The 13710-nt window shown below is 33.9% G+C and overlaps 1 protein-coding gene across 1 annotated transcript; it reads left to right on the top strand.

Annotated features, from left to right (window-relative positions):
* Nucleotides 1-422: 422 nt before the first annotated feature.
* On the top strand, nt 423-6069 carry LOC150032468 (uncharacterized). Its single transcript, XM_090306916.1, has 2 exons — nt 423-1290; nt 6014-6069. Exons 1-2 carry the CDS (start codon nt 423-425, stop codon nt 6067-6069), a joined length of 924 nt encoding a protein of 307 aa, XP_090163042.1.
* Nucleotides 6070-13710: the final 7641 nt, after the last annotated feature.

A 13710-nucleotide genomic window follows, 5' to 3' on the forward strand; every position in this document is an offset into this window, starting at 1 on the left:
GGCTATCCCTTCGGAGGGTTGTCATATAGGATTTGGAACCGTGAACTCTAGAAATGGATAAGGTTGCTTAGGTCTATTTTCAAACAATTATTTCTCCTTTGAGGGTCTGTTTGATTCCAAATATCTGTAATTCGAAAGTGGCGGGTATACACTTACAAGACTTACTAAGTGTTAGTAAAGTTCTTGACCAAATAAATGGTAACTAAGCACTATAAGGATAAGAGTTATTCTGGCATTAGTATTTAGTTAAGAATGTCTTGATTCAATGAAGGAGTAGTCAACTACCCTTCGATGGGGGCTATTCTGACTCATTGAAGTATCGTAACATAATAATAATGAGAATGGGTACATTATTTTTGCCAAATAAATTGGATTAAAAAGAGTTAAATCATTTCTCTAATAATTTGTTTACTTTTCCAGCAATGTCATCATTCATTATACAATTGCGAGCTTCTGAGAAACTTAACAACAATAATTACGGAACCTGGAAATCGAATATTAACACGATACTAGTAATAGATGATCTTCGATTCGTTTTAACGGAAGAGTGTCCTCCATTCCCTGGTCCGAACGCAAACCGAACAGTTTGGGGTATGTATGACAAATGGGTCAAAGCTAATGAGAAGGCTTGGGTTTATATTTTAGCTAGTATATCCGATTCATTGTCTAAGAAACACGAGAGGTTAGCTACTGCAAGAGAGATCATGGACTCTTTGCAGGGCCTGTTTAGACAACCGTCCACATCTGCCATGCATGATGCAATTCTATTCGTTTACAACTGCAGAATGAAGGAAGGAACCTCCGTAAGGGAACATATTTTGAACATGATGGTTCATTTCAATGTTGCAGAACCGAACGGAGCCATTAGGAATAAGAAGAGTCAAGTTGGATTCATCATGCAGTCTCTTCCGAAGAGCTTTTTTCAATTCAAAATGAATGCAATGATGAATAAGATTGAGTATAACTTGACGATTCTTCTCAACGAACTCCAGATTTACGAATCTTTACTGAAAAATAAAGGTTTAGAGGCAGAAAAAAATGTTGCTTTCACTTCAAAGAGGAAACCTCAGAAAGAATTGTCTTCTGGGAGTAAAACTGGCCCTTCTTTCTCCAAGAATAGAGGTATTCAAAAGAAAAAGAAGGAAACTAGGAAGGGGAAGGCTCTAGCTACACAGAAAGGCAAAAAAGAAGTTGGCAAAGGAAAATGTTTCCACTGCAGTGAAAATGGGCATGGGAAAAGAAATTACCCTAAATATCTTGCCGAGAAGAAAGCTGAAAAAGATAGCCAAGGTAAATTAGATTTGCTGGTTATTGAAACATGCATAGTGAACAATGAAGATTCTACCTGGATATTGGATTCAGGGGCCATTAATCATGTTTGTTTTTCTTCTCAGGAAACTAGTTCCTAGAGGCAGCTTGAAGAAGATGAGATTACTCTCTGAGTTGGATCAAAGGAGTGCATCTCAGCTAAAGCAATGGGAGTTGTTAAGTTAACTTTTAGAAATAGATATATGTATTTATAAATGTTCTTTATGTACCTTCTTGTAAGAGAAATTTGATGTATATTTCCTGTTTGTTGGAATATTTGTACAAAGTAAATTTTTGCCTTAATGAAGCGTTCATTACAAAAAGAGGTATACAAATCTGTTCTGCAAACCTAGAAAGTAACTTATATAAGTTAAAACCATCTAAAGTTGAAGTTGTATATAACACAGATATGTTTAAAACAGCTGAAACTCAAAGAAAAAGGCAACACATTTCTCAGAGTACCTATCTTTGGCACTTGAGACTTGGCCACATTAATCTCAATAGGATTGAGAGACTGGCTAAAAGTGGTCTTCTAAACAAGTTAGAACATGTCTCTTTACCGCCATGTGAGTCATGTCTCGAAGGAAAAAGATGACAAAAAGATCTCTTTCTGGAAAAGGTCTTCGAGCCAAAGAAACCTTTGAGCTCGTGCATTCGGACCTCTGTGGACCAATGAGTGTTAAAGCACGTGGAGGTTATGAATATTTTATTAGCTTTATAGATGATTATTCAAGGTACGGTTACATTTACCTAATTGATTTTAAGTCGAAAGCTCTTGAAAAGTTCAAGGAATTTAAGACCGAGGTTGAGAACCAATTAGGTCAATCTATTAAAAAAATTCGAACAAATCGTGGTGGGGATTATTTGGACTTGAAATTCCAGGACTATATTGTTGAGATTAGTGTCCTAATTATCCCAGAGTCTCGTAGTTAGTAAAATTTTTACACATTGTTCTGAATAAAATAAGAGTTATTTTATTTGCATTTACTCATATCCAATAAACAAAGATCCGTGGTCATTGTATGTAAACTTAAGCATGTATATGAGATATACAAGTGGATCATGCCTTAAGTAATAACCTAAAAGGTCTGTAGTATAAGGATAAAGGAGGGATACCTTATCCTAGTGACACAACGGATACGACCTACTTTGTAGAGGTTTACAAGTGTTGTTAACTACTACAAATGGTCTGATCCTAATCATTCATGTGGAGACATGCGAGCGGAGGTATCCTAATTTATCTACTTACCCCTTCTTTGGGGGAGGAGTGAATTCCATTTTGTTTAGCTATGTTCCCGCTCCTCAATCAGATGAATCCCCAAAATGGTAGGCTTGTTGAGTTGGCGATCTAGCCACTCTCACCCAGATAAATCAAAGGACGACCCTCATAGGCAGGACTTCACAACTCACTCTGGATTAAGGTCATGTTACCTATGGTCATCCTAGTGAAATGAAAGTCTCTATTATGAACAGCGTTATATAATGAGACTAAACATTTCGTGGTCTGATCTTATACAAACTCCTTTGTATAGAATATCTCCGCTCGCATGTCTAATACCTGAATGATCAGGATCAGATCATTTGTAGCACTTTACAATAATTGTAACACCTACAAAGTGGGCCACACTCGTAATGTCACCAGGATAAGGTACCCAACCTTATCCATCTACTACAGACCATTTAGGTTATCACTTAAATATGATCCACCTGTATGTCTCCACATACATGTTCAAGTTACAATGATAAACTTGGATGTTAATCTATTGGTTTGTGGTTAATGCAACTAAAATATCACATATTTTATAGACAGTGAATAAAATATCATATATGATTAATCACATAAGAGTTTGTTCATACAATGTTTATAAACTATAGGACCCTATGAGATTTAAGACATCAACCCCAACAAATACGTCTACAATTCTCATATGAAGGAAGGAACCACTATTAGAACACGCTCTGGATATGATGGTCTATTTTAATATTGTAGAGGCAAAATGTGCTATCATAGATGAGAAAAATCAAGTTAGTGTGATTATGGAATCTTTTCCGAAGAGTTTCCTAACTTTTCGTACAAATGTTGTAATGAATATGATTGATTACAATTTGACCACTCTCTTAAATGAACTCCAGACTTATCAATCTTTTATGAAAAATAAAGAATGAGAAGCAAATATTGTTTCCCAAAAGAAATTTCTGAAGGGATCTATTGGGTATGAAACCTTCAGAAAAGATGTTTGGTCCTTCAAACGATAAGAGTATTCAAATGAATAAGAAAGCTCTTGCTAAGAAAAGCAAGAACAAGGTTGCAAAAGGAAAATATTTCCATTGTAACGAAGATCAGTATGGAAACGAAATTACCAAAATATCTTGCAGAAAAGAAATTTGAAAAGGCAAACCAAGGTAAATTTGATTTACTTATAATAGAAACATATTTAGTGGAAAGTTCTCATTTGACCTGGATATTGGATTCATGCGCCGCTAATCATATTTGTACTTTCATTCATGAAATTAGTTCCTGGAAGTAGCTGTCAGAAAATGAAATGACTTTCAACTTGGAAACAGGTGAAGTAATTTCAGCTAAAGTAGTGGAGACATCAATTTATGTTTTGGAGATTCCTACATTTTATTAGAAAATGTATATTATGTACCTAAGATAAAAAGTGAAGGAGTAATATAATATGCAGTGGAACAAATCAGAATCAATAAGCACTCTAACTACTCTTAATTTGAGTTTTAAACATGCTATTCATAGATATTCATAGAGGGTTTGAAGCAAATATTACCTTTGAAGACTTAATCCACGAATTCAGTTGAATTACTCTATGATTGAGCTTGATACTTCAACAAGACCACCACCAAGGTCTTCTACACTATGCTCAAGAAGGAATGTGTGGTGGAAACACTCTGATCAAGCTGAATTGAAGAGGAATTTGGATGGGTTTTTAGAGTTCTCAGAATTCCAGCAGTTCGGTCAATTTTTCAGAAAATCTTTATCAAATTCATGCATGAAGACTCATTATATAAAATGTTTTCATGCAGGAAGAGTGACTTGCATCGAGGGTAGCTCCTACTTGGAGCTCATTATAATTTTGAGGTGGAATTGGGTGACAAACCACCCAAGAAATGGTTAGTGGATTTTTCCCAAAAATTGGAAAAATCCACTAAACCTAAAATCAATTTTAAAACTAAAATTGATTTTATAATTAAATAAAACTATTTTATTTAATAATTAGTTTAATATAATTAATTCAAAATTAATAATTAATCAAACTAATTTCATTTTTTAATTATTCCTTTTAATTAAAATTTATTAATTTAATATCTTAATATTAAATTAATAAATACCAATTTCACCAATATTCAATTACATATTTAAATCATAATTTAAATATTAATTGATTCTCCAATTTTGTTTAATTTCAACTAAATTAAACGTTTTTAATTGTATCAAATACAATCAATTGAAACCCCCAAAAATGAATTTGAACATTTCAAATTCATAACCCTAATTCCAAAATTTATCCAATCAATGTTCAATTTGTTATTCTAATTTACGAGCTAGTAAAGGGACCTAATAAACCTACAGATCATGAGCTCCAATGATTTCTAATTAATTGGTTAAACTCTTTAATCTGAATTAATTACTATTCATTAACTATCAAGACACACCACTATAGCTCGATAGTTGCACTATTCTCACTGTAGATGTATTTCTGTCCATTTCGACCATAATCAGTAAGTCGATCGTTTACAGGTCGTCCATATTTACAGTTGGGTCAAAATTACTATTTTACCCCTTTAAATATATCTTGCACCTTAAGCTCCCACTGACCATCTATTGAACAGTTGATTTATAATACCTTTTATAAATCATATCCCTCTCTACCAAGAGAGGGCGGGGCCTCGTTGTTCAAGACTAGGCATCAACACTTAAGAGAACAACCTATCTGTTAACCCTAAGTCGGGTAGGAGTGAATTCCATCTTGCATAATTATGTCCCTGGCTATCTATCTGGTCTTATTCCCAAAATAGGAGGCTTATTGAGCAGTGCTATTAGACTACTCTCACCTATGTAGATCAAAGGATAATCCCGTAATAAATAGGAGTTCACAGTTAGCTCAGGATTAAGATCAAGTTACCCTAGGTCATTTAGGATGAAATAGTAAATTTTAACAGTAAACGGTTGTTATAAAAAGTGACTATTTCGATGTCCATTCTTATGCAAACTCATTGCATAGGATTCCTCCACTCAAATGTCTCTACATGAATGATTAGTGAATCACATCATTTGTATCAGTTATACAAAATGGACCGCATCCAATAGTGTTACCAGGATGAGATACTCAATTTCATCCATATACTTATAGACCATTTAAGCTATATACTATAATCTGATTCTGCATATGTTACGACATAAAGTTAAAGTATTCATACAATAGCCAAAGATATGTTTATTGGATTTTTTGAAAAGAATGCAATATCAATAACTTTATTGAATAATTTACTCAATTAAGTAGAATGTTTAACATGAATTACGAACTGTGAGTTTTAGGACATCCCCAACAGTCTCCCACTTGGACTAATACTCCAGTGAGAATAAACATACATATATATAATGTTTACAATGTTGAGAAATATAGAGAAAAATACAATAAACTAGGGCATCTTAAACACCTAATACATATTCCCCCATTTGTTCTAGATTATGTTGCTCGTAGTCCAAGTCCAACCAGGTGGCCCTCGAATACTTCATCCTAGAAGACCTTCGTAAATGGATCAGCAAGGTTTTCTTCAGAGGCTATCTTCGTGACAATTATGCCTCCTCGGTGTACTATCTCTTTAATGAGATGGTACTTTCTTTCAATATGTTTTCTAGGTTTGTGATTCCTTGGTTCTTTCGAGTTGGCAATAGGACCACTATTGTCATAATACAGCGTGATGGGTAGGTGCATATCTGGAACTACTTCCAAGTCAACCAAGATTTTGCGTAGCCATATTGCTTCTTTAGCGGCTTCATATGCAGCTACGTATACTGCTTCCATCGTGGAGTTAGCGATACAACTCTGTTTAATGCTTCTCCAAACTATAGCTCCTCCATTGAAAGTGAAAACTAATGCTGAAGAAGATTTCCTTGAATCTACGTTAGTCTGAAAATCAGAATCGGTGTATCCAATAAGGATCAAATCCTTTGGTCCATACACAAGCATATAGTCCCTCATTCTCCTTAGATACTTGAGGATGTTTTTTACAGCAGTCCAATGACTGTGTCCTGGATCAGATTGGAACCTGCTGACGATTCCAACTACAAAGAATATGTCAGGCTGTGTACATAACATTCCGTACATCAAACTCCTAACTACAGATGCATATGGAATTCTTTTCATTTCCTCAACATCTTAAGGTGTCTTAGGACACTGTTTCTTTGAAAAATGAATTCCATATCTAAAAGGCAACATATCTTTTTTGAAATTTTTCATATTGTATCTTGACAACATCTTGTCAATATAAGATGCTTGAGATAATTCTAAGGCTCTATTCTTTCAATTTCGAAAAATTTGTATCCCTAGAATATATTGAGCATAACCCAAATCTTTCATTTGGAACTATCTTGCTAACCGTATCTATATGTTAGCAAGGAAGCTTGTCTCATTCCCAATGAGCAAGATATCATAAACATAAAGTATTAAGAATGCTATAGTCTTGTTGACTATTTTCTTGTAAACACAAGGTTCATCAACATTCTGTTCAAAGCCATAAGATTTAATCGTAGTATCAAATCTTACATTCCAGGATTTTGAAGCTTGCTTTAAACCATAAATGGATCGTTTAAGCTTACAGACTTTCTATTCCTGTCCTTGTTCGATTAACCCTTTGGTTGTGACATAAAAATACTTTCATCAAGATGGCCGTTCAAACAAGCTGCCTTGACATTCATTTGCCATATCTCAAAGTCATAATATGTGGTAATTGATAGAAGTATTCTTTTAGATTTTATCATGGCAACAGAAGAAAAAGTTTCTTCATAATCAACCCCTTCTCTTTGGGTAAAACCTTTTGCCACGAGTTTGGCTTTGTAGGTTTGCACCTTGCCAATTTGGTTTCGTTTTCTTTTGTAGATCCATTTGCACCTTGCCAATTTGGTTGATCTACAAGTTCCTAGATAGAGTTGAAGTACATTGACTCCATTTCAACGTCCATGGCTTTTATCCACTGTTCCCTATCAACATCTTCCATTTCCTTTTTAAAGGTTAATGGATCCTCTAAACCATCATCACGTATGATGTTTTGATTTTCTATTAAACCCATATAGCGTTCAGGTTGCTGAATAACCCTCCCACTATGTTAAGGCATACTCAACTCTTGAGAAGGATGTGATAGGGCAACAATAGTTGTTGATGGACCAGCTTGATCAACAACTCTTGTTTATTTTTCTGTAGAATCTTTGGTCATTTCTAGTAATATTAGTTTACTGCGAGGTTGATGATTTTTAACATGATCTTCTTCCAAGAATGTAGCATTTTTCGATACAAATAATTTGTCTTATTGGGGATCACAGAATAGTCCTCCTTTTGTTTCTTTAGGGTATCCTGCAAAAAGGCATAACTTCGGACGTGTTTCCAGTTTTTTTAGGATTTTGTACCAACACGTGTGCTGGACAACCCCAGATACGGAAATGACGTAAACTAGTTTTGTGTCCTTTTCATAATTCATGCAGTGTTTCTGAAACACTTTTTGAAGAAACAATGTTTAGAATATATAATGCAGTCTGTACTACATACCCCCAAAAGGATTGAGGTAACTGAGCATAACTCATCATTGATCAAACCATGTCTAACAAGGTTAGATTTCTCCTTTCTGCAATACTGTTTTGTTGTGGTGTTCTAGGTGCTGTGAGTTGGGATTGAATTCCATGATCTACTAGATACTTTTGGAATTGTAAACCCATGTACTCACCACGTCGATAAGATCGAAGTGTTTTAATGCTTTTACTTAAAAAAATTTCTATCTCGGTCTTAAATTCTTTAACCTTTTCAAGAGTTTTAGACTTGTGATTTATTAAGTAAATGTAGCCATATCTCGAGTAATCATCAATAAAACTGACAAAATACTGATAGCCTCCTCGTGCTTTTATACTCATTGGACCACATAGGTTTGAATGTATAAGTTCGAGAGGCTCTTTGGCACGAAGACCTTTTTCAAAAAAAGATCTTTTTGTCATTTTTCCCTCAAGACATGATTCACATGGAGGTATAGAACTATCTTCTAACTGACTTAGATGACAAGTTTTAACCAATCTCTCAATCCTGTTGAGATTAATGTGACAAAGTCTGAGGTGCCAAAGATAGGCATTAGGAGAATTTTTTTGTCTTTTATTTTGAGTCTCGGTCGTTTTAAACATCTCTATATTTAAAATGACCTTTACTTCAGTTGGTTTTAATATGTACAAATTATTTTTGAGTCTTACAGAACAAATATGAACACCTTTTGAAAAAACAAACAATTCATTATATTCAAAAAAAATTCTGTACATATTTTCTAGCAGACAGAAAATGGAGATTAAATTTCTTTTCATATAGGTACATAATATACATTTCTAAATAAGATGAAAGATTCTCCAAAAAATAGCTTGACATCTCCCACTGCATGATCCAAAATGACTTCTCATGTTCCCACTTTGAAATTCATTTCTTGTTCAGAAAGTTGTCTCCAAGAACTAGTTTCCTGTAGAAAGTGAAAACATGATTAGCGGCGTCTGAATCTAATATCTAGGTTAAGTGAGTATTCTCCACTATACATGTTTCAACTACTAGTAAAACTGATTTACCTTGGTTCGCCTTTTATGCTTTCTTTTCTACTAAATACTTTGGGTAGTTATGCTTCCAGTGCCTATCCTCTCCGCAATGGAAACACTTCCTTTTGGGAGCCTTGTTTTTGTTTTTGTTCTTCTTTGCAGTGGTTTTCTTATTCCCTTTACCCTTCTTCTTCATTTGTAGAACCTTGACTTTTGAAGAACAGGGAACAAACTTCTTTTTATCAGCAAGTTTTGTTCAAGATGTAGAACCCTTTAGAACTTTTTAGGTCATGAAATAACATTTAGTTCACCTTCTTTAAGTTTCATCATAGACTGATATGTTCGTAGTTCGTTCAACAGTGTAGTAAAATTGTAAGTAATTTTGTTCATAATAGCATTGGTTCTGAAAGGTAGATAACTCTTCGAAAAAGATTTTAATATCATATTGACTTGACTGATTTCATCTATGATCGCCCCATGAGCCTCAGCAATATTAAAATGGACCATCATATCGAGAACATGTTCTCTAACATTGGTACCATCTTTCATGTGAGTACTATAAATATACTTAATGGCTTCATGTCGAACAGAGGATGACGGTTGCCCAAACATCTCTTGGAGTGAGGCCATTATCTCATGGGCAGTGGGCATTACCTCATGTTTCTTATTAAGTACATCAAATATACTTGCCAAGATATAAGCCCTAGCTTTTTCATTAGCCCTAACCCACCGATCATAGATGTCCAGAACATTTCAGTTAGCTGTTGTACTGGGAATCGGAGGATATTCCCCCGTCAACACAAATCTCAAATCATCCACAACTAATATTGTATTAATGTTGGATTTCCAGTTTGAATATCCTTCTCCGTTAAACTTATCAGAAGCAAGCAGTTGTATAATTGAATTTGACATTGCTGAAAAATTTAAACAAATTCTATTAAAATGATGTATCTATATCCAATTTTAACCAAAAAAAAAATAATAATAAAGTACCGAAAAAATCTTTATTTTATTTGCAACGATACTTAAGTGATTTAGAACAGTTGCTACCGTGGGGCAATAAAAAAATTCCTTCATTGAAGCAAGATAATTCTGACTAAATACTATATCAGAATAACTCTTTATTCCTATAGAACTTTTGGTTATCGTTTTCAATCAAGATCTTTACTAACAATTAGTAATTCTTGTAAGTGTGACCCGCCATTTTTAGATTTTATAGAACGGCATGAATATGCACCCGAGATTAAGAAAATATCTATGATAGAACTATAAGACCCTATTCATTTCTGAAGCTTGGGTTGTTCCGAATATTATGTTACAACCCTCCGTGGAGATCGCCGTATTTAATGACTAGCTAGTGCCGCCTAAAAATGATAGCAGATACAACATAGAAATCTCACAGTTCAAACTAATGGATGAGATCGTAGGACAATGTTGACACATTTCCTTCACCCACTTACTATGAACTACTTCCCCCATTCACCTTGTTATTGACCCATGCAAACACTTTTCATATGGAGTAGTCGCAGTAAAAGTGACACGAAGCCAAGCATGGATCTCACAGTTTGAACTCTTAGGGACATGAGAGCTATTAACTTTATATCAAATATATTGTTAATCTCTCGCTTAAGTGTTATAAATGTTTGGGTATTCATTACTTAGGTTTTATTACGGCTAATTAAGAAAAACCTAAGTCTATGTGATTTTATCCAAGTATAATGTTTATATTTAGATATTAACCTACGATGTCTATGTGTTTAAACCAATTTTAAACCTCACACCGCTCACGCAAGCTCATAAAATCAGTTAACAACGCTCAATTTTTCAGTCATAATCCTCAGGTAGAAGGTGTTACGTAAACCGTAAACTTACGTACCCCCAGCCTTAGACAGGTATATGAGTTTGTAACCAAAATTTTTAAGGTAACAATCTATTTGAACAGTTAAAACTAGTTGTTAACCTAAGTGAGCATGTTGTGTATCTTTGTTATGGATTTTAAAGTTTAATTTCATTTATAACAAACTTATAAAATAAACATGCTTTAAACCAACCATAACATGCTTCAAAGGCAAAAATTAACATAACAATTACATCAATTTTTAAAAAACCCTAAAGCATGCATACTATATATTATAACTAATTTATATACAATAATGCATGTAACATGTTTAACAATGGTGGGATTTTAAATCTAAAATGTCATACTTTATGCACAAACATGTTTAATTAAAAACAAATACACATCATATGCATAAAATAATTAAATAACATTAATATGGTTCAACTTTGGCATTCTATGCAAACAAATAAGCTAAATTATTACAAAAATGGCTCAAGAACAACTTTAATTTGATGAAGAACCGCCCGAACTGACCCGAATAGGACCCAAACCGCCTGAATCAGACCACCAAGGCACTAAAGGAAGTTGAACCGGACCGGTTTGGAGGAGAACCGATTGAACCAGTTTCTTCAACCCACAAACCGGCCAGGTAGCATACGAAGCAAAAACCCTTAGGATGAACAACATCATGACGCTACATCCCAACGTTTCAACAATGTTCATCAGTGAGCTCGTGGCGTTGCAATGCTCGATGAACAGCGTCGCGACGCTCGTGGGCAGAAGGCTCAGCTCCAGTTTTTTTCTCGAACATGCTTGCTTCAATCTTCAAATTACAGCCTAATTCAGACTCTAATGACTCTAAATAAATTACAGACTCTAGAGCACACATATAAGCTAATCAAACAAGAGCTAATTATAAATTTAACTTGGAAATCAAAGAGAATTCTAATGCCAAAGCTGAATTTAAACCATATCAGTCACATACTCAAACATACTTAGAAATTCACCCACCAAACTCAAATTAACGATAATTGAGTGCTTAAATCATGCTCTGATACCAAATGAAGGAGTAATATAACATGCAGCGGAACAAATTAGAATCAATAAGCACTCTAACTACCCTTAATTTGAGTTTTAAACATGTTATTCATAGATATTCATAGAGGGTTTGAAGCAAATATTACCTTTGAAGACTTAATCCATGAATTCAGCTGAATTACTCCAAGATTGAGCATGATACTTCAGCAAGACCCCCACCATGGTCTTCTCCACTATGCTCAAGAAGGAATGTGTGTGGAAACACTCTGATCAAGCTGAATTGGAGATGGGTTTTTAGAGTTGTCGGAATTCCAACACTTCAGTCAATTTTCTAGAAAACCTATATCAAATGCGTGCATGAAGACTCATTATATAAAATGTTTTCAGGCATGGTGGGCAGCTCCTACTTGGAGCTGATTACAATTTGGAGGTGAAATTGGGTGACAAACCACCCAAGAAATGGTTAGTGGATTTTTCCCAAAAATTGAAAAAATCCACTAACCCTAAGATTAATCTTAAAACTAAAATTGATTTTATAATTAAATAAAACTATTTAATTTAATAATTAGTTTTACATAATTAATTCAAAATTAATAATAAAACTAATCTCTATTTTTTAATTAAACCTTTTAATTAAAATTTATTAATTTAATAATTTAATATTAAATTAATAAAATACCAATTCCACCAATATGATTCAATTATATATTTTAATCATAATTTAAATATTAATTGATTATCTAATTTTGTTTAATTTCAACTAAATTAAACATTTTTAATTGTATCAAATACAATCAAATGAAAACCCTAAAAATGAATTTGAACCTTTCATAACCCTAATTCCAAAATTTATCCAATTAATGCTCAATTTGCTATTCCAATTTACGAGATATTAGTGGGACATAATGGACCTACAAATCATGAGCTCCGATGATTTGTAATTAATTGGTTAAACTTTTTAATCCAAATTAATTACTATTCGTTAACTATCAAGACACACCATTATAGCTCGATAGTTGCACTCTCCTCACTGTAGATATATTTATATCCATTTCAACCATAATCAGTAAGTTGATCCTTCATTGATCGTTCATATTTACAACTGGGTCAAAATTATTGTTTTACCCTTATAAATATATCTTACACTTTAAGCTCTCACTAACAATCTATTGAATAATTGATTTGTAACACCTTTTTATAAATCATATCTCTCTCTACCAAGAGAGGGCGGGGCCCCGTTGTTCAAGACTAGGCATCAACACTTAAGAGAACAACCTAACTGCTAACCCTAAGTAAGGTAAGAGTGAATTCCATCTTGCATAATTATGTCCCGAGCTATTTATCTGGTCTTATCCCCAAAATGAGAGGCTTATTGAGCAGTGCTGTTAGACTACTCTCACCTATGCAGATCAAAGGATAATCCCGTAATAAACAGGAGTTCATAGTTAGCTCAGGATTAAGATCGAGTTACCCTAGGTCATTTAGGTTGAAATAGTAAATTTTAACAATAAACGGTTGTTATAAAAAGTGACTATTTCGAGGTCCATTCTTATGCAAACTCATTGAGTAGGATGCCCCCACTCACATGTATCTACATGAATGATTAGTGAATCACATCCTTTGATGGAATACACAATCATGTAATGGAAGCAAACAAAATCAATAAGCGTTCTAATTACTTTTGATTTGTGCTCTAAAGCATGCATTTTTAAGTTGGTTTCAAGTTACT

The sequence above is a fragment of the Benincasa hispida genome, chromosome 11 (genome assembly GCF_027475165.1).
Source record: "Benincasa hispida cultivar pf3 chromosome 11, pf3_genome.v1.1, whole genome shotgun sequence".
Taxonomy (NCBI): domain Eukaryota; kingdom Viridiplantae; phylum Streptophyta; class Magnoliopsida; order Cucurbitales; family Cucurbitaceae; genus Benincasa; species Benincasa hispida.